The sequence below is a fragment of the Danio aesculapii genome, chromosome 14, assembly GCF_903798145.1.
Source record: "Danio aesculapii chromosome 14, fDanAes4.1, whole genome shotgun sequence".
NCBI classification, from domain to species: domain Eukaryota; kingdom Metazoa; phylum Chordata; class Actinopteri; order Cypriniformes; family Danionidae; genus Danio; species Danio aesculapii.
The window spans coordinates 33,610,641-33,631,886 of record NC_079448.1 but is presented as its reverse complement, the minus strand read 5'-3'; the positions used below and the strand labels follow the sequence as shown (position 1 = coordinate 33,631,886).

Sequence of the window (21,246 nt, the reverse complement as noted above, 5' to 3'; positions counted from 1 at the left end):
ATTGCAATGCGTTTTATTTTTTTCATTTTCAGAATTAGCGTACCATAAAACCTAGCTCTGTCTTTTCCCTCAAACACAGGACAGGTGGCATGAGACAAATGAGCAGTTTTACATAAACTGACAGATAAGGACTTGTTCCCTGTTCAGCTGGTGCTCTGAGAAAATATAAACACAGCTCTTGTGATCACAGGAGGAATCATCACAACAGCAAGGGCGCGTGACGACCTGGGCCAGAGTCACACGGGTTAAAGCGACTGCCCTCCTGGCCTGAGTATTATTCCAGGATCAGGTTGCCTTGTCCCAGGTTTTAATCTCTACTACTGCCTAAAGGTTGAGCTGATCGCAGATAACCATTGAGCTCGGTTACACACACACACATCCACCCAGTTTTGCAGGAGGGACACGTCTGCGGTCTGCAGGGTGGTGCTTGTCATGTGTGATGATAAAGGCCAGGCAGAAACCGAAGTTGTCACTTTAATGGAATGAGAGCAGGTTTACAGCCAAAGCACTGATCTGAGGGGAACATCATCATGCTCAAGTAGGTCTCTGGTTTGATCTGGCACAGGATTTTTCTTGGTGATCTCCACCGTTAATCTGCTACTTGTAGTGAGATAAAGCAAGGAAATGTGGAGGTTATGTGTTCAGTTCATTGTTCTCTATGAGGTAAAAGGAGGAGGAGCAACATTTTGGATTTCTAAAGAAATTTTTGCCTGCCTGTCATGAAGAACCACTCCCACTTCACAAGATTCACAGATAGATAAAGCAGGAGGCAGAATAAACGTGGCTGAATGATAAGGCAAATTAAAATTGTGTATGTAAATGTACAGTCATGCCTATAGAATGTATGCATTTAATTACACCATATAATAAAATGTAATAAATTATTTAATGACTTAAATTTTTATATTTACTTTTATTAACATTCTGTTTATTTTTTTTACATTGGCACAAAAATGATGATACAAACTTTTACATCTGTATACATTACTTTTTATTATTACGATATTAACAGTTATTACATCATATACTGTATATTGGAAAAGGAGGAAAATTTAAAAAATTTAACCAAACACTGTCTTACTACTTTCTGTCATTTCTGTTTACTAAAGATTTCAGATATACAAACAGGGTTTGTTCATTTAACTATGAATGGGATTAAGTGAAGTGCTCGATAATGCAGATTTGTCCTGCCTTTTAAATAAGAGCCAGTGGCTAAATGTTAAAATGACTGCATCACTGCAGCTGCTCTTAAAATCTATTGCTTAATTATATCATAAGTAATGAAAAAAACAGGATTGTCCACAAGCATTTTTTTTTGCAATAATATCTTGAATTTTGTGGCTGTTTGTAATAATTTTAACATAATCCCACCTTAATGTGGCAGGACACAACAAAAAGTGGTTTTACATCCAGTGATTGTAATGATGTTTGCACCTAAATTAGATAATGCAGTGCATTATATTCGCAGTTATGGTCTTTAGTCTATGGTCTATGGCAGGGGTCACCAAACTTGTTCCTGGAGGGCCGGTGCCCTGCAGATTTTAGCTCCAACCCTAATCAAACACACCTGAACGAGCTAATCAAGGTCTTACTAGGTATACTTGAAACACCCAGCCAGGTGTGTTGAGGCAAGATGGAGCTAAACCCTGCAGGGACACCGGCCCTCCAGGACCGAGATTGGTGACCCCTGATCTATGGTCTGAGAAAAGTGTCAAAATTAGGTTAATAAAGAGATTAAAAGAACTCAAGAACTGCAACACTAGTTTTTACATCAACGACTTTAAAGGACACCTACTGTATGATGAAAATCATATTTTGGGAGCTGTTTGGACAGAACTGTGTGCAGGTATCCTATAGTGTGTCCACTGTCATATTGGAGTGATAGAAACCCGACAAGTCTCTTTTTTTTTTACATTTTCTGACGTTAAAATAGGAATCAAATCCCTTCCGTTTTGAGGCCCACCACAACGTGACGTAGGAGTGTGGTTTCCCCACCCACTGAATTGATTGACAGCCGCAAATAACATGTCTCCATAGTGATGCGTATAATCATATCAACAAGAAAGGACGTGCACAAAGTAACTGGGATTAAAAGATCTGTTCAGCACTCTGTGATAGGCATGGGACAATAACCGGTTTCAAGGTATACCGTGGTTTGGAAAAGTCAAGGTTTTAAAACCGGCAAAATTTTCTGCTATAACGTTCCTAAGGTATATAATTTTTGTCTGTTGTTTTTCACAACTATTTTATTTCGTTTTTTAGGGCAACAGTACATCCAGCAGAAAAGGAACCTCCACATCAAAAGCTACTTCGTCTAAAATATCTTAAATGTTTCTTAAAATAAATTATATATAAATCCACTCCAAAACAATTGGTCTGAGATTGCCTGAATGAGGTGGTCTCGGCTCAGTTGAAACGAACTTTAGTGTGTGAAAGAACTCAAATGTGAAAGTGCAAGCATGCTGACAATATTACCGTTATGAGTGCTGTTTATCAGTTAGGAACATTTTTTATCTGTTATTTCTCATGATGTAAAGCCTATAATGCATAATTCTAGCCAAGGCTCTGTATAAGAAAGTCTTACCCTAGATTTATATTTTGTTATAATCTGTCTGTGGGTGTCACCATTTAAAATAAAAGCACAGCTTTTCACTTAAAATGTCTTATTGCTCATTGCCATAAGTTAAAATAAGAACGCATGACAGCTGAGCAGGACTCTGAAAAATAGAACGTAAAATACTGACCAATGTGAGGTGAGTTTACTCGCACATGACTTGTTTTAGCTATTTTGGTCCGTTGAGAAACTTTGCCGTGTGAAAGCTAACCGCACTAGAAACAAAGTTCAACATTGTAACAATTTTATTCCCTGTTTCAGAACAAAACAATCGATCTACAGGTGTGAAAGCACCCTAAAAATAACTTATTTTGGTGCAATAATCACAATACCGTGATAATGTGAAACCGTGATATTTTTATCCAAGGTTATCATACCGTCAGAATCTTATACCGGCCTATGCCTACTCTATGATCATCAATCATCATCAAATGTCATCAAGAATGAGTTTTACAAGTTTAAAACGTTTTAAAACAGTGCATGTTTGTAATGAATTACAGCGATTTTACCGTCTTTACTTTATCATCTCAGCCATGTCAGTAAAATTATAAAAGAAGATGCTTCAATCCCGGTTTGTGGACGTTACAGCAGGTTTATTTTGTACATTAACATCACAAATATCCATACAGCGGTGGATATTAACATTTATCCTGTCACATTTGCCGTATTTACTGTATTTTCTTAAAATACATGCATGGGGGTTGATATTTTGTTATATTTTGCAATGACATTCATAAGTTGTCTAAATGTGGTGTAATGTAAAAATGTATAAAGCTATATGGAAGTTTTTGCATTGTTTGCTACCAAACAAAAGTAACAGGCTTTCCAGGGCCTCACTGGGTAAACCACAAATGCAGTTGTATTCATTCTGCATTTCTCCTTCAATACCCAAAGAAAAAAACAACGCGGTTTACAACAAAACAAATTTGTTTTCATCTTCAGCTTAATGCTTCAGTGACAAGTAGCCTAAGTAACAATCGATTAAGAAAACAGCAAAGGGCAAAATCTGTGTCAAATTCAGAAAATAAGCAAGGCTAAGAATAATGTTCTGCTTGGCTAGGGCTCAGACAACAAGAGAGGCACACAAACAGGAAAAGAGAGCTTTGTGAGGACTGGAGGCTCACTGGAACTCTTCACTGTTTAGCTGCTGAAAATCTCATGAATAATTGACAGGAAATAAAAAAGGCACTCTATCAGACACAGAGGCCAGATTCTTGCTAGGCTGGTATTTGCCCAATGTATTCTTGTCCAGGTCTGGGCTAGCCTGGTCGGTAACTCTAAAGAGCCAATGCTTGTCTGAGAAGTCTTTTTTTTTAAAACCAGGAGGAACTAGCTGGCCACGAATAGCTCAGAGAGGGCTAAGAGCTTATGTAACAGGGTGGTTAAAACATCTCATCACACTTTAGCATCTCAAACAAAGACGCATTAAGATAATAATGCCAAGAATTTGCCACTTGCACGCTCACAATCTCATCAACCAAATGGCACTTTGAATCTTTAGTGCACAGTTCTCGACTCTAAGCAGGAAATGCACTTTAGTTATAGAGTTAAGTGTCACTTGGTAGTCAGCCTCAGATTATCTTGGATAAACTACAGGGTGGGAAAACTGCATGACAAGCAGTGGGGTAAGAAACCCCCCAAGAGAGTGCTTGGCTACTTGCCAGATAGTCCATACTAATGAACTCCTAAAGCACAGAGCTACTTTCATTGTCAATGTCAAACCACAAACAAAGAAGACAGGAACCCAGGCAGAACCACGTCACAAGCACATGTCAATAAGTGCAGTCCTTGATTCAAGCACAGGCGCTGAGAAAAAGTGGATGATACTTTGAAATTAGACTGCACAACGCGACCACATAACCACAATTCCCATATTCAATAATGTCATGTCAAGGGAACCGGCACAGCGGATTATAAACAGCTCATGATGGCTGCCTGTGTGTGGGGAAAATGATTAGGATATGTGTTTATTTACTTATTGTACTATCGACTGATATCAGAGTTTTAATAATGCTTGTAATATTATGTTATCATAAAAATTACAGCTCTGAGGATTTATGTCCAGTCATACTAGACCAGGGCCCAAACTTTTTAGTTTGAAGGGTCAAAAACCAAATATCATTGATAGCGTGGGCCAAAGGTAAATATACCAAACTATTTTACATTAAAGTTGCCATGGTTAATTGCCTAATTCCTTTCATAATATTAAAAAACAAATAGAAAACATTACTTTGAATCAATGCTGTATAACTTTTTTTATTATAACTTTTTGCGATAAAAACATACAATCACATTTATAACACAATGGAGATCAATGCTGAACACACTAGTCAAGCAGAAGCTGCCTTTGCCTTGATTCGCTCACCAAAGTCTCTGCATTGTCCTCTATGCGTCGTTTGTACATTTTAAATTAAAAGCTGATTCATTTACATCATTTAGCATGGTGGGCCAATTCAAAGTTTACCATGGGCCAACTTTGGCCCGCAAGCCATAGTTTGGGCATCTTTGTACTAGACTATGTGCCACCTCAATTTTTAGAGCCAATTTGATTTTGGATGCAACTTCCAAAAAATATAAACAATTTTAAAAAGTATAATTATGTTCCTTATTTATTATAGATGTAAAATTAATAGTTTGTCAACACCTTTCAGGGATTTTTGATGTTCTGAAGTAATCTCTTAAGAAAAGTGACTATGGTTTTTCTACTACAACAAAACAAAAAACACAAATAAAACCATTGTTAATTTTCATAATGAAAAATACAGCCCAATACACAATAATACCAATGGCATGATACTATTTTTTTTTATAAATTAACACAACCAAAGAGTTTTAATTTAATGAATAATAATTCAAACATCAGTATTTATTTAGCATTTGGGAATCTGTGTTGCAGGTGTGGCATACTATTCACACAAAATTGGTTTTATTTGTTTCTACAAGCATTATTTGGAAGACTGTAAATATGAAACTGGGTTCTCTGAGTAACTATATAATATAATAATATGGTTGATATTATATATATATATATATATATATATATATATATATATATATATATATATATATATATATATATATATATATATATATATATATATATATATATTGATTTTGTATTGTTTTTTAAATATTTCCCAAATGATGTTTAACAGAGCAAGGGAATGTTCACAGTATGTCTGATAACATTTTTTCTTCCGAAGAAAGTCTTATTTGTTTTATTTCAGCTAGAATAAAAGTAGCATTTAATTTTTATAAAACCATTTTAAGGTTAAAAATATTAGCCCCTTTAAGCTATATTTTTTCAGATAGTCAACAGAAAAAAACATCGATATACAATACCTTGCCTAATTACCCTAACCTGCCTAGTTAAACTAATTAACTTAGTTAAGCCTTTAAATGTCACTTTAAGCTGTATAGAAGCTTATTTATCATGACAAAGATAAAATAAATCAGTTATTAGAGATGAGTTATTAAAACTATTATGTTTAGAAATTTGTTGAAAAAAATCTTCTCTCTGTTAAACAGAAATTGGGGAAAGAAAATATACAGGGGGCTAATAATTCTGACATCAGCTGTATATATAATAGCTGTTACTTGATAATAATTGTTTCCAAAACTCAAACAATGTATGAGTTCTGCTTTTTTCCCATACTCAAAGATACAGGGTGATTTGTAGTTCAGTTCAGCTGCACATTTGCTTGGATTATTAAACAACAACAAAAAAGTGGATCAGAATTTGAACCAGCCTTTACACATAATTACACCACTAGGCTATCATGACTCACAGTCTTAAGAAGAAATGCCAAACCTGTCAATGTTGTCCCCTCATAAAAACTTGCATGACGCCCCTGAACATATTATGTGCAAGTCTAGTCGTGCCCTTGTCTCAGAATGATCAAGTAAACCATTCAGCAAGAATGACTACAAGATATCCTGCTCATGACATTCCCTTAGTGTTGTAAATAAAGAGATGTGTTTGCATACAGTTCTTCCAGATGTCTGACTGTATCCTACAGTTCTTAGGTACTCCTGTGGCTATAATTCTTACTTGCAGATGGTGAAAACAACTTTGTGTATATGAAAACAGCAAAACGCCTCTAGCACTAAACTGTGCTGCACTGTATATGTACCAGGTGTATAATTGTTCCAGATTACGTGCTTGAGCAAAATGTGTCACTTTCATATCTATCTGGTTAATGCCTTATATGTAAATGATGACTGAACAACGAGCAATCATGCATCGAATGTTCTACATATCTAATATCTGAGTAAAATGAAAGATTCAGTGAGCTAATGTGCACACACTCAATCAGCTTTCACCTGTTTGGTGTTTGGGAAGTATGAATGGGAGGGAGGTGAATGTACTGTGAGTGGAAAGGGAAGGAAGTTGATGCTTGCTTTCAAGGGCAACTCACAAGCGCCCCTCTCTCGTAAAGAGCAAAGCAAACCTGCAAAGCATCTCCTCATTTGCTTATTGATGGCTTTTGCACAAATCAAATCGCGTTGATTCGTTCTGGCTACAGTGGCCAATGGGAATGCAAGAGGAGGGCACGAGATAGAGGGCAGGCTGCTCGTCCAATCCGGGCCGAGTTGGCCCGCGCACGCGTCACGCGATACGTCACGGTGGATAATAAATCTCTCCGCCTCCATCTCAGCGCTCGAGAGCTTTCCCAACACAAAAGCAAAATGTCCGCCATGTTCAGAGGCTGCGCTGCTCCGGGTCTGCGGATATTTTAACAAAAATTAGCCGTTTTCGCCACCGGGAGGCCGCCCGACCCGATGCTACGAACCAGAGGGACAGTAGAGTCTCACTGTCAGAAAAAATATCTCCGCTTTAACCACATATAAACACAATTTAGTAGTATTTATTTACCTTTACGCCGTATGGTGGATCATCGAATGTAACTAGCATGTACCTGTCGCCTCTACTAGCCGGGTCTCGGGCACGCAGCTGTTAAAGAAAACGAAACAATACACATTCATTTCAACTGATCCTGTCATAGGGATCCTTAACTCCAACAAGGTACAACAGTAAGCTGAAAAAGTCGGGGTAAAATTATGCTTTACCTTCATAAAGATCTCAACCGCGCCTTTAGCAATGTCCAGATACGTCGTACCCAAATAAGTGCGCTGATTCATAGAAGCGGACGTGTCTATCAGGAAAAGTAAAATAGGCATTTTGAAATGTATAGATATACGTCTAGATGTTGACTAAAATAGCTACAATCGGCATATGACCTATCTCGCGGCCCTGGGCATGCATATATGTGTGTATATATTTTGTTATAATCAGACCCCCCCAAAAGAGGGTCGTACTGCCACCCTTTGCAGCCGCCTGATTCTCTATCTGTCTTTTCTGAGCAGTGCTGGGCTCGCGCTGTTAGAGAACTTCTCTTCCGAAGAGACCGAAACGCCTTCGCCCCGCCGCTGCCCTGCCATTGGCTGAGCCGAGCTTCGAAGCCACGCCTTCTCCATATAAATATGCAATGAGGTCGTGGAATGCCTCTTCAGATCTCAGTGCTCGTGTGGAGCGAGGATGTCGGTCTTGATTGTGATTGTTGTACGCTGTTTTTTTTGGCCTTTAAAGGCTACATCTGTCAATCTGTTGTGCGTTAGAATGATTTAACAAGTTCACTTAATGCCAAAAATGTAATTTTCGTTTCGTGAAAAGCCAGGGCGACCCCTCCTTGTCTGATCTCGTCTAGCTGTAAGTTAGTTGTCTAGGTGGGGGTGGGGAAGAAGCTTGGGCTCTGTGTGATTTTTATAATAATTGTGCCTCCCCCTGACCATCGGAGAGATCCATCCTCGACCGCCTTCCCCTCCTCTTGTTTATCTCCTTTGAGAGAGTGTAGGCAAGCGCCATGTTAATACACCAAACCGCTCGAGACAGACGCGGGAGGAAAAGCAGTGTTGTGAGGCTCTGGCTCCTCCTAAACCGCCTTGCTGCACACATGCCCTTTGAATTGGTGAATGTCAGAAAGGGACGTACCTGCTTTGCAATCCTGCTAACTGAACGTACATAAAAAATGTGCAGGCATGTGCGGGTGTACGCCAAGTTGATATATTTACTCTGCGTGAAGGCTAGCTTGTATAGCTAATACTACAGGGTATTTTTTATCTCCGTAGGGAATAGTCTGTGAACAAGTGCCGATGATACAGTACCCTTTATTATGCTCGTTGAGCTGCATTTTTACATAACTAGCCTACAACTCAACAGCCTGCTCAGATGATCGAGGCAGCGTGAGAAACGTGAACTATCCCTAAAATAAGATCACGTTATTTTAGAGCTAGCTTCATCTGTATTTTGAGCCACGCTGTTTCCTTTTTGTTTAATGTTAGCCGATGATCGTCAAATCGATCAATTCCGTTCACCCGTGAACTAAATGCATGTGTGCAAATAGGTCTATTTGTTTTTTATTGTAATGTAGACATTTTATTGTAATGCATAATTTCAGAGTGCAAATTTGTGCTCGCGGTCACTGATGTTTTGATTATGGGTTGAGCCCTAAGAAGGCGGTGGTGGATAGTTCACTTGTCTGAATGAACATTCATTTTAAAAGGGGCGTGCGTTTTTAAGCTTTACTTAATAAACTAAACAGACAACTCCATGTCCTGTTTTCATAAGTCAAGCTAGGTTCACTGGGTTTTCAAAAGAATAAAAACGCTAAGAGGGTGAAACTAAATAGCTGGTGGTTTCCTGTGTTTTAATTTACTAACATTTACAGGACAATGTTTTGCTTCGTTTGAGGTTTGCTGTCAAATTTTAAAGGGCCAGTTCACTCTAAATACAATTGTCTCACAAAGGGGTTCTTCGTGCTATACTTAACCCTGGGTTACTGCAGTCACACCACTTCAGCACTGCATTTAACCTGTGGGGTATTATGAGACACTTCTCAGAGTTAAGGTCCAAACATACATTTCCATGTCACGCCTTACTGTGTAATCGCAGCTTTTAAAGTACACTCAACTGTGCATGAGTGCACCTGGTCAAGTTGGACACATGCACAGTACCGCCAAATGGACCCGTTCTGTTTGAGCATTCACCTTGCACCTGCGCTATTGTATACTGACCATACACCTGGAATGAAACTGGGCTATGCATGACAGTGCACAGATGATCACACACTTCTGACAAAATTGTATCACAAGAACAGTGTACGGAATGTACCTAAATGTGGGTTACTGAAGTATTTGGCATTTAGCATTGTATGTACGGTAATAACCACACATCCTGGTGCCAAACATGTGCAGTGTAAATGTCAGATGCTTAGCAACCAATGGCCAATCACATGCTCTGACAGACACTCACTTTTCTTAATTTTATTCCCTTTCCAGGGGTTGTAACAACAGTATGAACCACCAATTACTCTGGCATATGTTTTACCAGTGGATGCCTTTCCACAAACCAGCACTGAGAGTACAAACCTCAGTGCTGGGAAACACCCACACACTTTCCCATTCAAGTATATGTCATGTCTTTGGGCTGGGGAAAACCAGAGCACCCGGAGAAAACCAAACTGAACACAGGGAGAACTTTCTCTACACAGGGAAGCCTCCTGGCCCAGCCAGGACTAGAAATAGAGGCTTTGCTGTAAGTGCTGTGAGGCAACCTGAAATGTCCATTCAGTTAAAATCTTGATTGTAATTTGCAATTTAAAGCTAAAGCTTTCATGTAAACAGACTGCTTGCTGCAGTTGTTCAATTAATGATCACTGCAAATTAGTAAATAAGGATGTAAACCCGGGGTTTAAAATTTATACAAAGTGGAATGCAGTTTTGTTCGATGACAAGACAGAAAACAGAAACAGAAAGGCATGCAGGACAGAACAAGTAGATCCTCACCTTCTTTAAAAATAGCATTTTGTTTATGTCAAAGTACTTGACTGGCCATTCCTCCAATTTAAAATTTGGCAATCCTTTTGTAACGTAAGGGTCTAATATATTTTGTGGTCTGCACAAACTTGTTCATATGATCAGCTATGTGGCGTCTCTAAATCAGAGCTGACCATGTGTGTGTGCTGTGACTTTCTTAACACAATTGTAAAGCATGTTTGCAATCTCTAAATAGTTCATCCCCTATATAGTACAATATTTGGCATTCACTGTTTAGAAAATTGAGTGTAAAAGACTTAATTTTGAATATCTATTTGCCCTGGGATTATCTGTTGCCTGTATGCTGATTGTGCGCAATACATTTTCCTCCTCTGGGCTTGCAGAAGCTGAGGTGAGCATAAATGGGCAAAACACATTTCAGCATCCCAGGTTCTTGTGTTCCTACCTGTATCGTTAGGACTAATAAACGTGCAGGAGTTCAGGTCATGTCAGGAACTCTCGGTATGTATGCCCTTTTATATATTAATATAAGTGGCTGATTTCAGCTGCAGCTCTAGTGCCTTGTTGGGGGTGGGACTCATCATATAGACCAACATATTAATATTAACACCCCAAAACTGTGGTTGTTTCACATTCATATAATTCACATTCTACTGCTCAGTTCTCTGCCATTTTTTCTGCATAGGTATTTTATTCATGAACATAAAACATTTATGTCTATTTAATATTCTAATTAAATTGAATACAAAAACAATGTTGTACAGTATGTGACTCTTACTAATCAAACTAAATCATTATAAAAATTTGCTATTGCAAAAATATCAACAAAAAGACAATATTTTATTTCAGTATTATTAGATTATGAATTAATTTGTAACATTATTAATTAAAAAGTAGTACAGATTTCAAATTAAATCCACCCAAAAGGTGGCAGTAGGACATCATTTATTCAAATGGAGAAACTAAACAAAACTGTAATGTGTCAATAAATAATAAATGATGAAACTGATTGCATTTATAAACATGCTTAGCTGGTAATATGAGAAGATTTAATAAAGAATTGTACTCATGCTGAAACATTTACATATAACAGATAATATACATTTATATTCAGAGCAGCATTAAAGTAAAAAAATATTATTGAGGAAATAAACTTAAGTTAAAAGATTGCAAACATATACTTCCCTTGATAAACAATAGCTTATTCCTATTCTTAATAACCTAAAAAATCAGTTTTAAACTCGGAAAGCAGCTCAGTATTGAAAAAGAAACATAGACACATGCCCGTTACCAATAATAGTCTTAAATCAAATCATGCAATGAGAATATTTTTATTTGTAAATTATCCAAAAACGTCTCCCATTCATTCAAAGGTAAACCGGAACTAAAATACACTGCGTTGACAATAGGGGAAGGGAAGTGACGTCAGTGTGAAAAGGGTTTATTCTGAAGCAGAAAGGACACAGGTGCAACATGGGTGGGCGAAAACAGAATTTTAGTTTTAGGGTGAACTGTCCCTTTAAGACTTTTAGTGGTAAACAGTCACCAAGACAGTAGATAAACTTCACTTATTCACCAAAACCATTTACCGAGTGAAATACCGCAAAAAAACAGAAAATAGATTTGAGAAACTCAGTGACGTCATCAAGACCTAGGCGGAATTCCTAAAGCCTCCAGTATCCCAGCATTCAACGCGCGCTTTGCAGCGTATTGTTGACAAAGAAAAAGGAAACGGGGTGGGATTTGAAATAAATATCGCTAAACGGTAAACGGGAGTGAGGTAAACATACATATTTCTAAACAGTTCTTTATATACGCTTTTTTGTAAAAATCTTAATGTTGCCGTTGTCATTCCGGTGTTACAATTTTATGCTAGCATGTTTGAAAGCTAACCATACCAACAATAACGTTACGTCAATAACCAGTAACGTAATTAATATAGTCAAAGATTTATGGCAATAACAATATCGGTAAACGAGTCGTCTATTTAACGAGCTTAATTACTATAAAAACTGAAATGACAGCTTTTGCTAATCATTTTTTTCAGCCAAAGACTCATCTTTCTTTAAATTAAGTTAACATTGAGAATGTATTGTATAAGTTATAAGAAATATTTAACATTTTACACGATTTTCGGTCGCTTTAATCTACAGGTTTCATGAAATATGAATGTCATGTTACATATAGCCGTCTCTGCTAATAGTCAGCAAAACACAATAGGCTTCAAGAGGACAAAAGGACTGTTTCAACGTTATCCGATCGGCTGAAGACATTCTGTAGAAAGCCATCTATCACTAGACAGGAGGTTTAATGTTACACAGAGGACCCACTTATAAGATTTTTACCATTTGGTTGAGCACTATTTATTTTCTACGTAAGGCCTATTTGTTGGATGTATATAACGTTATATGACATAGGTAAACCCAGTTAAAATAGTTGTCTGTAGACTGATATTTGAGAACAGACTTCCTTCTGTGTGCCAGCTGTCCTGCTGTGTCATTGCCCTCATTGGTATGATGTTGAGACGGTTTAAGTTTGACGTTATTAATTTATTGCTTCTTTGGGTCGTGTTGCGAAATCTTCACGTTTCAGACGAATTCAGTAAACATGGTCACATGACTAGCCACGTGGATGCTGGAACTTGTTTTGTACAGAGATCTTGGCCATCATCCATTAGCCTTTATTACATTCACACTGTTATCAGATTATACTGACACGTGCTCAGTTTAATTTTATTTGCTTGCATAATTACATTAGCAGCTGAATTATAATGTATTTTGTCAAGTTTATGCTTGTTTACATTAGTTTTCTGAAACATTCCCTGATTATTCTCAGAGCTTTAGGGAAACTACTTTAGCATTTGACTTGTTCATGCATTTTAACTTATTTAAACATCATGTTGCATTAGTTCTGTTTTTTTTTGTCAGGTATTACAGAACTGTCCCAAAGTTTTGTATTGTACAAAAATAGAAAAGACTGTAACCTGGGGCTGGGCGATATGTCAAAAATGCAATAGATTTCAATATAAGTTGTTTATGCTTCCAGATTTAAAAGAGTCCCCCAATGACTGAAGCCATAAAAAAACTTGAAAATGAAATGGCATATTTTTGGCCGATAAATTTCCGTGGCAGAAAATTCAGTACGTCTCTAATATCAACACACTTTTAGATTCCCATTGTTGCACATTTCTGCTGTGTGATTGGCTCTTAGAGCAATATAGAGTAAAAAAGTCCAGAGCTTTTTGTTATTGAAATAAACTTTATTGCGATATAGTATCGTTTATCGGCCCAGTCCTAAGTAACCTGTTAAATGTATGTGCCCTAATTTTATGAATTAGCTTAGAAAAACAAAAAATTTATTCTGTAAGACTTATTTTATAACTTGGTATTGTGGGATCTAAATGGTACTTGAAAATTATTTTCCAGCTCCTCCACCTAGTGAGCAGTGACAAGTTATATTTTTCAGAAGTTACATTCGATGAAGGTTTGATTATAAAATAATCTTGAAAGAAACATTTTGATGGAAAAGTCTGACAGTCGAGGTTTATTGTTTGCGGACTGTTTTGTTACAGAAGTGATATCAGTGCTGGATTTATTAATCAGAGATAGGAGGGTCTTAGACCACATCGGCATCATTGAATCAATGTTACCGGATAATAATGATGGACTCTTTTCACAACACTGTTCTGCCCTTAATTTTTGTGATACCAACTTCAAATTTGAAAGCATTTAAATCTAACATGTTTTTAATTAACTGTATTTTAAGAGTAGCTCTTATTTGAAACATAAACCTTTTGCAACATAATAAAACTATCAATTTACTGACAAATTTATCTTATAAATTATTAAATGATAATAAACCTCTTAATAATCAACTCTTTACTGACCTACTTGGAATTCCATATTAAACTTCGGAAAGATCGAATTTGGAGAGTTTCTGATAATTATTTAATAATATTTAATCTGAATTCATTCAAACCTATTTTTAAAAATAGAATTTAGTGACTTAATTTTTTCATAACTAGATTTAGAATAAAAAAGAACAACAAATGACTTTTAACAGTTGCCTGTCATCACCTACTAATGTAATCGATATGAACTTAATCTGAAGCATCAGTTTACTTTCAAAAGGAGCTTTAAATAAGAGATCTAAGGGCGGCATGGTGGCTCGGTGATTAGCACTGTCGCTGAGTCCCATCCTTTCTGTGTGGAGTTTGCATGTTCTCTTCGTGTTCACGTGGGTTTCCTCCGGGTGCTCAGTTTTCCCCCACAGTCCAAAGACATAATATAGGTGAATTGGATGAACTAAATTGACTGTAGTGTGTGTGAAGAGTGTTTAGGTGTTTACCAGTACTGGGTTGCGGCTAGAATGGCATCTGCTGCATAAAACAAATGCTGGAATAGTCGGCGGTTCATTCCGCTGTGGCAACCCCTGATAAATAATGGACTAAGCCGAAGGAAAATGAATGAAATTAGAGATCCATGTTCATATCCAAACCTCTGTCCCAGTAGTTCTGTAATAAATAGGCTTTTTGTAACACCTACACTCAGTGGCGTTCATCTAAATGTCTGATATATCACAATTAATCATGCAGCTCTCACAGAACAACACAAGCCATTCAGTTCATGCTATTTACAAGATTGGGTGTATTTTTGTTTTCCTTTACGACTGTTTTTATCTACATTTAAACATATTTTACTCTTGCTGATTTTCTCTTTTCAGAGGTGAACGACATGCTGCCAAAGAGCTGAAGTGTCTGCGTTTGGACCTGGATCTGTGCAGTGTTACAGCCCGGAGCGGCAGTGGGAAAAGCATAAAGGGAGGAGGACGTGAGCTCAGCGTGAGCCAATGCAGCAGCAGCAGAGCCGGCAGCCTGACCTAGTGGAGGGAAGCCTTCCAGTGTTTGTGTTTCCCACTGAGCTCGTGTTTTACGCAGATGAGCAGGCTTCACACAAGCAGGTGCTCACGCTCTACAACCCCTATGAGTTTGCTCTTAAATTTAAAGGTGAGTCCTTCACTACATCTTTGTGCCTATGAGAGCCTTTCTTTTGTGCGCTTTCTTTCTGACTGTTTGTTGTGTCCTTAGTTCTGTGCACAGCGCCAAACAAGTATGCCGTGGTGGACGCCACCGGTGCTGTTAAACCGCAATGTTGCGTTGATATGTAAGCATCTTCAACATTTTAGTTAAGAGAGTGATCGTTCAGCCAGAAATTATAGTTAAGTCAGAACTGGTTGTGTTCCTAATGCTGTATATTCTGGGTTTTTTATCCGAACACCAAAGGAGAAATAAAAGTATTGAAAAAGTATTGTTGTTATGGGGGTATATGAAAGGAATTGGTAAGAGATGGAAATATTTTGTATCATTTAAAGGAAACCCTGAGCTTGGCTGTTGGTCTTCGTGCACATTATTAAAGTCTCACAGTTACACAAGTGCATAGATTTGATAAATCAAGATCTGATAAATCAATTTTCAGAAAAATAATGTGATCATTGATACATAAATATTACTCTGCTGTTCTATAGAGAGAAGATTTTGAATTTAATTTCTATTAACTCATTTCTTTTGTCTTTGACATGATGAAAGTACAAAATATTTTACTAGTTATTTTGCAAGATGCTAGAATTAAATTTGCTAGGCTTAAATAGGCCTAAATTTGTTACACACACACACACACACACACACACAATTAATATTATAAATATTCCAGCAAAGCTAAAATTTATGAGACTTCCTGCTGAATAAAATAGAATAGGAAATTCAATTGTATAGAGTTGAAGTCAGAATTATTAGCCCCCCTGAATTATTAGCCCTCCTGTTTATTTTTCCTCTAAATATCTTATTTTGTGTTCAACAGAAAAAGAAAAGGTTTGGAACTATTTGAGGGTGAATACCTTTTCGTTTTTTGGGTTAACTATATTTTTTACATTTGGAAGAAACATCATCAGTAAATTACAAGATAAAACAAAAAATGTTCCACTTAAACATACAAATATAATATATAAAAACTGAGAATTTAAGTAGTCTCTTATTCTCTTTAGATAAATATTGATGGTAAATCCAGGATACCAATATTAATTTGTCTAGGTATTAGTTTACTGGGATCTCTTTGCTTTTATTTCTCAAAGATTGTTTGCTTTTTCTTGGAGTCGGAGCACTAATAGAATCCATAGTTGTTCATAGAAACCAACAGGCAAGATCAGAATTTTCATTTAGAAAAATACACCAAAACTGTATGCTATTGTTCTCTATTCTTCCAACTCTGTCTTTTACCCCCAGAACATTTGTAATATTTGACATGTAGTACATTTTCTTTCTTTAATCCTCCTTTTGTAATATAAAAACTGGAATCATACAGCATTAGAACAGTAAATGCTGACTAAATGAAAATGTTTGTCAGAATCGTCCATTTATTTTTATTATTTATATGTTAATGTTCTTTCACGTGTTGTGATTTTGACCAAACAGCGTGATCCGCCATCGAGACGTACGCTCCTGCCATTTCGGGGTGATCGATAAGTTCCGGCTGCAGGTGTCCGAACAGAGTCAGAGGAAGGCACTGGGCAGGAAGGAAGTGATGGCGACTTTGCTGCCCTCCGCCGCTCAGGAGCAGCCGCAGACTCGACCCCAGGAGGAGGAGCGCAGGATGAAGGAGCAGCTCGCCGACAGAGTCTTCTTTGAGCAGACTGCATTCCAGACAGGTGCCTTTCACACTTCATAAGACACACTCAGATATTAATAACTGATTGAGCCTTAACAGGAAGATTAAAGGAGTGCAAAATCCCATCTTCAGATTTAAAGCCACTAATAAAAGGTGTTATTCTTAACAAGTGGCAAGCAGAATGGGATCAGTGCTCACAAAATGAGCTTTTTAAAATCCAGCCAGTAATGGGAAGAAAAGCCAACTACATAAGACATGATGATATCGTTTACACAAGATGTCGTATTGGGGACATGAGACTTGCTCATAGACATTCACCATAGACTGTAAAATATATGGACGTAGTATCCGTGACGTCACCCATAGGTTTCTGAACACTGCAAAAGAAGCTACAAGTAGGCGCGGCCAACCGTCGCCATTTTGTTCGCGCGTTATCGACCCACGGCGGGATACCAAACAAGGGCAAAGAGGCGGAGAGTGAGCGGAGCTACAGACACCTGCTGGCACTTTGCTTAGACCTGGCAGACAGACTTTACTTTGGGAGAAGTAGTAAATGTGTTAGTAAATGCAAGACTATTGATAAAATCCAGCAGAACACTGTATGATAACGCTTCAGATGACTGTTCTAGAGCCTACAGCTAACCAATCTGTCTTTACGGTTCTAAATTAATGATAAATGAACTTAAATAAAACAAATACATTTATAGAGATGGTATACAAGTATCTAACTTTACTCACATGGGAAACGAGGCCACATGAATGGTTTGTGAGCACAATTAAATGCACACAGCATTCCATGTCATCTGATAATTGTAAGAAATAAGTCCAAAAGGCAGCTGACTGTGTAAAGCCACATAAAACAAAACAAAAATACGATGAATATGCAGAGATCAGTGGCTAATCTGCCGGATTCAGCTGAGGTGAAGTGACGGCGACCAGCGAGACCTAGCTGTCACTCAAGTGGCCACGCCCTTAATTATGCAAACTTAATATAACCTAATAGAAAGGAAATGGATGAGTTATAAAAAAATTCACCCCCCTCACAGTTGTCATGGAGGGTAATAATAGCTATATGAACCAAAATCATTCTTTGTACCAGGCTGTAAACACCTTTTTTTCTGCTGTAAAGTTGGCCATTTTAACAGTGGGCTCAATTGCAATTTGCTCTATTATGGAGCCAGGACTAGCGGAATTTTGATGAATTGCAGTTTCAGTTACTTCCGTATTGGCTTCCCGAGGGAGAGCGGGAGGTTGCCGCTTGACATTCACTCAAAGAAAAAGAAGCCCCAAAACATCAATATTGCAACAGAAACCAAACTGTTAAGCATATACTTGTGGAATGCCTTATTTTTAATAGTATCAGACAACCATTTTTATCTGGAGAGACTTGAAATGAAATATTTCTAAATAAGTAAATTCCAAAATGTTTTAATTTGTATCAAAAGTAAACCATAAAGAGTTTTATCTTGTATAGTATTATTATTTATGTATTTTATCTTATGTATTTTTCATTGCTTTTGATGTATTTTTATTGTCATACATTTTTTAATATTATAGAAACGTGATATTTATAAAATGTTGTAGATTTGATCTGGTTTTGCCATGAAATACCCAAAGAAGTTGATATGACAATAAATTCAAAACTCTCTCTCTCTTACCAACTGATTGTACAGCTGTCAATATTTACATTGTTTTATGTGAGATTTTTTAAAATACTTTTTTGCATTGTAATATAAAACCTGTAGTAGTGTATTTATTTATTTTTTAAATAAGGGGGTAATTTTTTGGTTAACATTTTACAATAATGTCCATTAATGGCCCGTTTCTACTGAGAGGTATGTGGTGTATGACAGTTTCAGTCGACGTCATTCAAGTAAAGTTGTTAGGGTCTTTCACATATCATATGAGAAGCACTTTACAAAACAGATGCCTTATCCATAAACACTTGTGTATAAATGTTCATTACTAACCTTTCTATGAACTCTGAATGACAGAATTACTTTTTAACAGAGGTTACATGTGCTGGTGAAGATTAAAGATACAGATGAGAGGATTGCACTGACTGGGCTATATGTTGAATGTTGTTTTAGAACCCGATTAAGGACTAAATGTATGCTGTGTGTAGTTTATCTGTAATTGGTAACATATCAGAGACTGTAAGGGTCTGTATGTGTTCATTTATGTTGGATTTATTTATTTATTTTATATAACTGCAGATATTACACTAGGCTATTTCGCATAATCATTGATCTGCAGTTATAATCAAATCATGTTCATAGAAAGGTTAGTAATGAACATTTATACACAAGTATTTATGTGTATAAAGCATCTGTTTTGTGAGAAGTGCTTCTCATGTGATAAGTGAACATCCCGTACAGCTTTACTTGAATGACATCAACTGAAACTTTCTGTCGTACACCACACCCACCGGAAACGCAAATCCGATAAAAGGTGACCCATACCGAACTATACTGTACAGTACAGTACCACTCAGTGGAAATGGGCCAACAATGACTATTTGACTATAACATTTGATGCAGTGTTTATTAATCTTTGCTAACATTAGTTAATAAACATACAACAGTTCATTTTAGCTCATATAAGTTCAGTTTCAAATAATTTATCAATACATTATTAAAGTCAAAAGTTATATTTGCTAAATAAAAATGTTATTCAAGTAATATTTGTAATGTTTTTGTCATTAAATTTTCATAATTTTTTATAATTTGCCTTTTCTTATTTTCTAAATAAGTTGCAACAACTAAACATATAATACAGCTAAATTATAGTAGTGCATAAGTTAATAAACACACACACACACTTTAGAAAAAACGTCCATGGCCCAGACCCTGCTGTTAACTAGTCTTCCCACTGGGTGGCGTCAGAGACCAATATATATATATATATATATATATATATATATATATATATATATATATATATATATATATATATATATATAAATTCAATTCAATTCACCTTTATTTGTATAGCGCTTATACAATGTAGATTGTGTCAAAGCAGCTTCACATAAAAGGTAACAGTAAATAGGAACAGTGTAATTCAGTTTGTAGTGTTTAAGTTCAGTTCAGCTCAGTTATATATATATATATATATATATATATATATACTGTAAAATAATGTGGTGTTTAATTTTCCTTCTTTTCATCGCACAGAGAGCCGTACAGCATCTGGGGGTCCGAGTCTCCTCACTGTGCTTTTAGGCCTGGTGTGTATGGCAGCCCTTATGCTCCCAACTCTGGGAGAGCAGGAATCCACAGTGCCTGTCTACCTCCACTTAAGTGTTAACAAGAAACTCGTAGCTGCTTATGTTTTAGGTGAGTGACACAAATCCAGCATTCCCAGTGTGACTGACTTATGCGTGTTTCACGGTACTTTCTTGTGTTGCACAGGTCTTCTTACAATGGTTATTCTGCGCACTTGAAGTGCTCTTGGAAACCGAAAAGGAACTATAATGATGAAGAGGGGAGATACGGACATTAACACAGCCAGAAGGGTTGTGAACTCCCTATAAACAGGAACTAACTTCTTAAATGATCATCACAAACACAATGAAGATGCAGAGATCCATGGGCAATGTGTTTACAGGCTGAAAAGTGACTGAGCCGGCACTGCATCCGGCTGACTATTATGTTAAGTGGGAGGGGGTGTAGAAGAACATGAATACATTAAATTAAATGTGTTGTTATTCGTCAGATTCAGTGTCTGTGGCTGTTTGTTGCATCTCTCAAGGCTGAGAAAGGCTTTTTATGTTTTAAAGTTTGTTCACTGCTTAGATATTCTGCGCCGTAATCTCTTTAGACGCCACATCAAATAAAGCAAATGGCATTTTCTAAAAACTATTTCATGTTCAGGATTACTAGCAGTAAATATTCAGTAGTGTCCTAATCGGTTTGGTTGGTTTAAAGGGATCGATAATAACAATTGTGTCAGCATTTACTCATCCATCCTCCATTTCTTCCAAACTCGTTTAAGTTTCTTCTGTTGAACAATGAAGATACAATGAAGAATGCTGGGAAAAACAGCCACTGACTTTCACATTTTTTTTTTCTTTCAGCTATTTCCAACATTCTTCAGAATATCTTGTTTTGTGTTTAACAGATGACAGACATTCGG

General features: G+C 36.9%; 2 protein-coding genes across 3 annotated transcripts in view; one reads left to right on the top strand and one right to left on the bottom strand.

Moving 5' to 3' along the window:
- ints6l (integrator complex subunit 6 like) overlaps positions 1-7,961 on the bottom strand; it is a 46,163-nt gene extending 38,202 nt beyond the window's left edge. The window contains exons 1-2 of the mRNA XM_056472570.1: positions 7,685-7,961; positions 7,491-7,568 (exon numbers count right to left, since the gene is read on the bottom strand). Coding sequence (XP_056328545.1) covers positions 7,491-7,568; positions 7,685-7,795 — 189 coding nt within the window. The 5' untranslated portion in view covers positions 7,796-7,961. The remainder of the gene's footprint in view (positions 1-7,490; positions 7,569-7,684) is intronic.
- A 3,947-nt stretch (positions 7,962-11,908) lies between these two features.
- On the top strand, positions 11,909-20,825 carry mospd1 (motile sperm domain containing 1). Of its 2 annotated transcripts, none has more exons than XM_056472969.1 (6): positions 11,909-11,927; positions 15,173-15,455; positions 15,537-15,612; positions 16,917-17,149; positions 20,286-20,447; positions 20,523-20,825. In XM_056472969.1, exons 2-6 carry the CDS (start codon positions 15,299-15,301, stop codon positions 20,552-20,554), a joined length of 660 nt encoding a protein of 219 aa, XP_056328944.1. In that variant the 5' UTR covers positions 11,909-11,927; positions 15,173-15,298; the 3' UTR covers positions 20,555-20,825. The 2 variants fall into 2 exon arrangements, with proteins under 2 accessions (XP_056328944.1, XP_056328942.1); XM_056472967.1 differs by lacking the exon at positions 11,909-11,927 and adding an exon at positions 12,124-12,230.
- The last annotated feature ends 421 nt before the right edge of the window (positions 20,826-21,246 follow it).

Bases quoted from the DNA above. Each gene is read 5' to 3' on its own strand.
- mospd1 (XM_056472969.1), top strand. From the start codon at position 15,299: ATGCAGCAGCAGCAGAGCCGGCAGCCTGACCTAGTGGAGGGAAGCCTT. The intron at 15,613-16,916 runs GTAAGCATCTTC...TTGACCAAACAG, and splicing joins CCGCAATGTTGCGTTGATAT to CGTGATCCGCCATCGAGACG. The intron at 20,448-20,522 runs GTGAGTGACACA...TGTGTTGCACAG, and splicing joins CGTAGCTGCTTATGTTTTAG to GTCTTCTTACAATGGTTATT.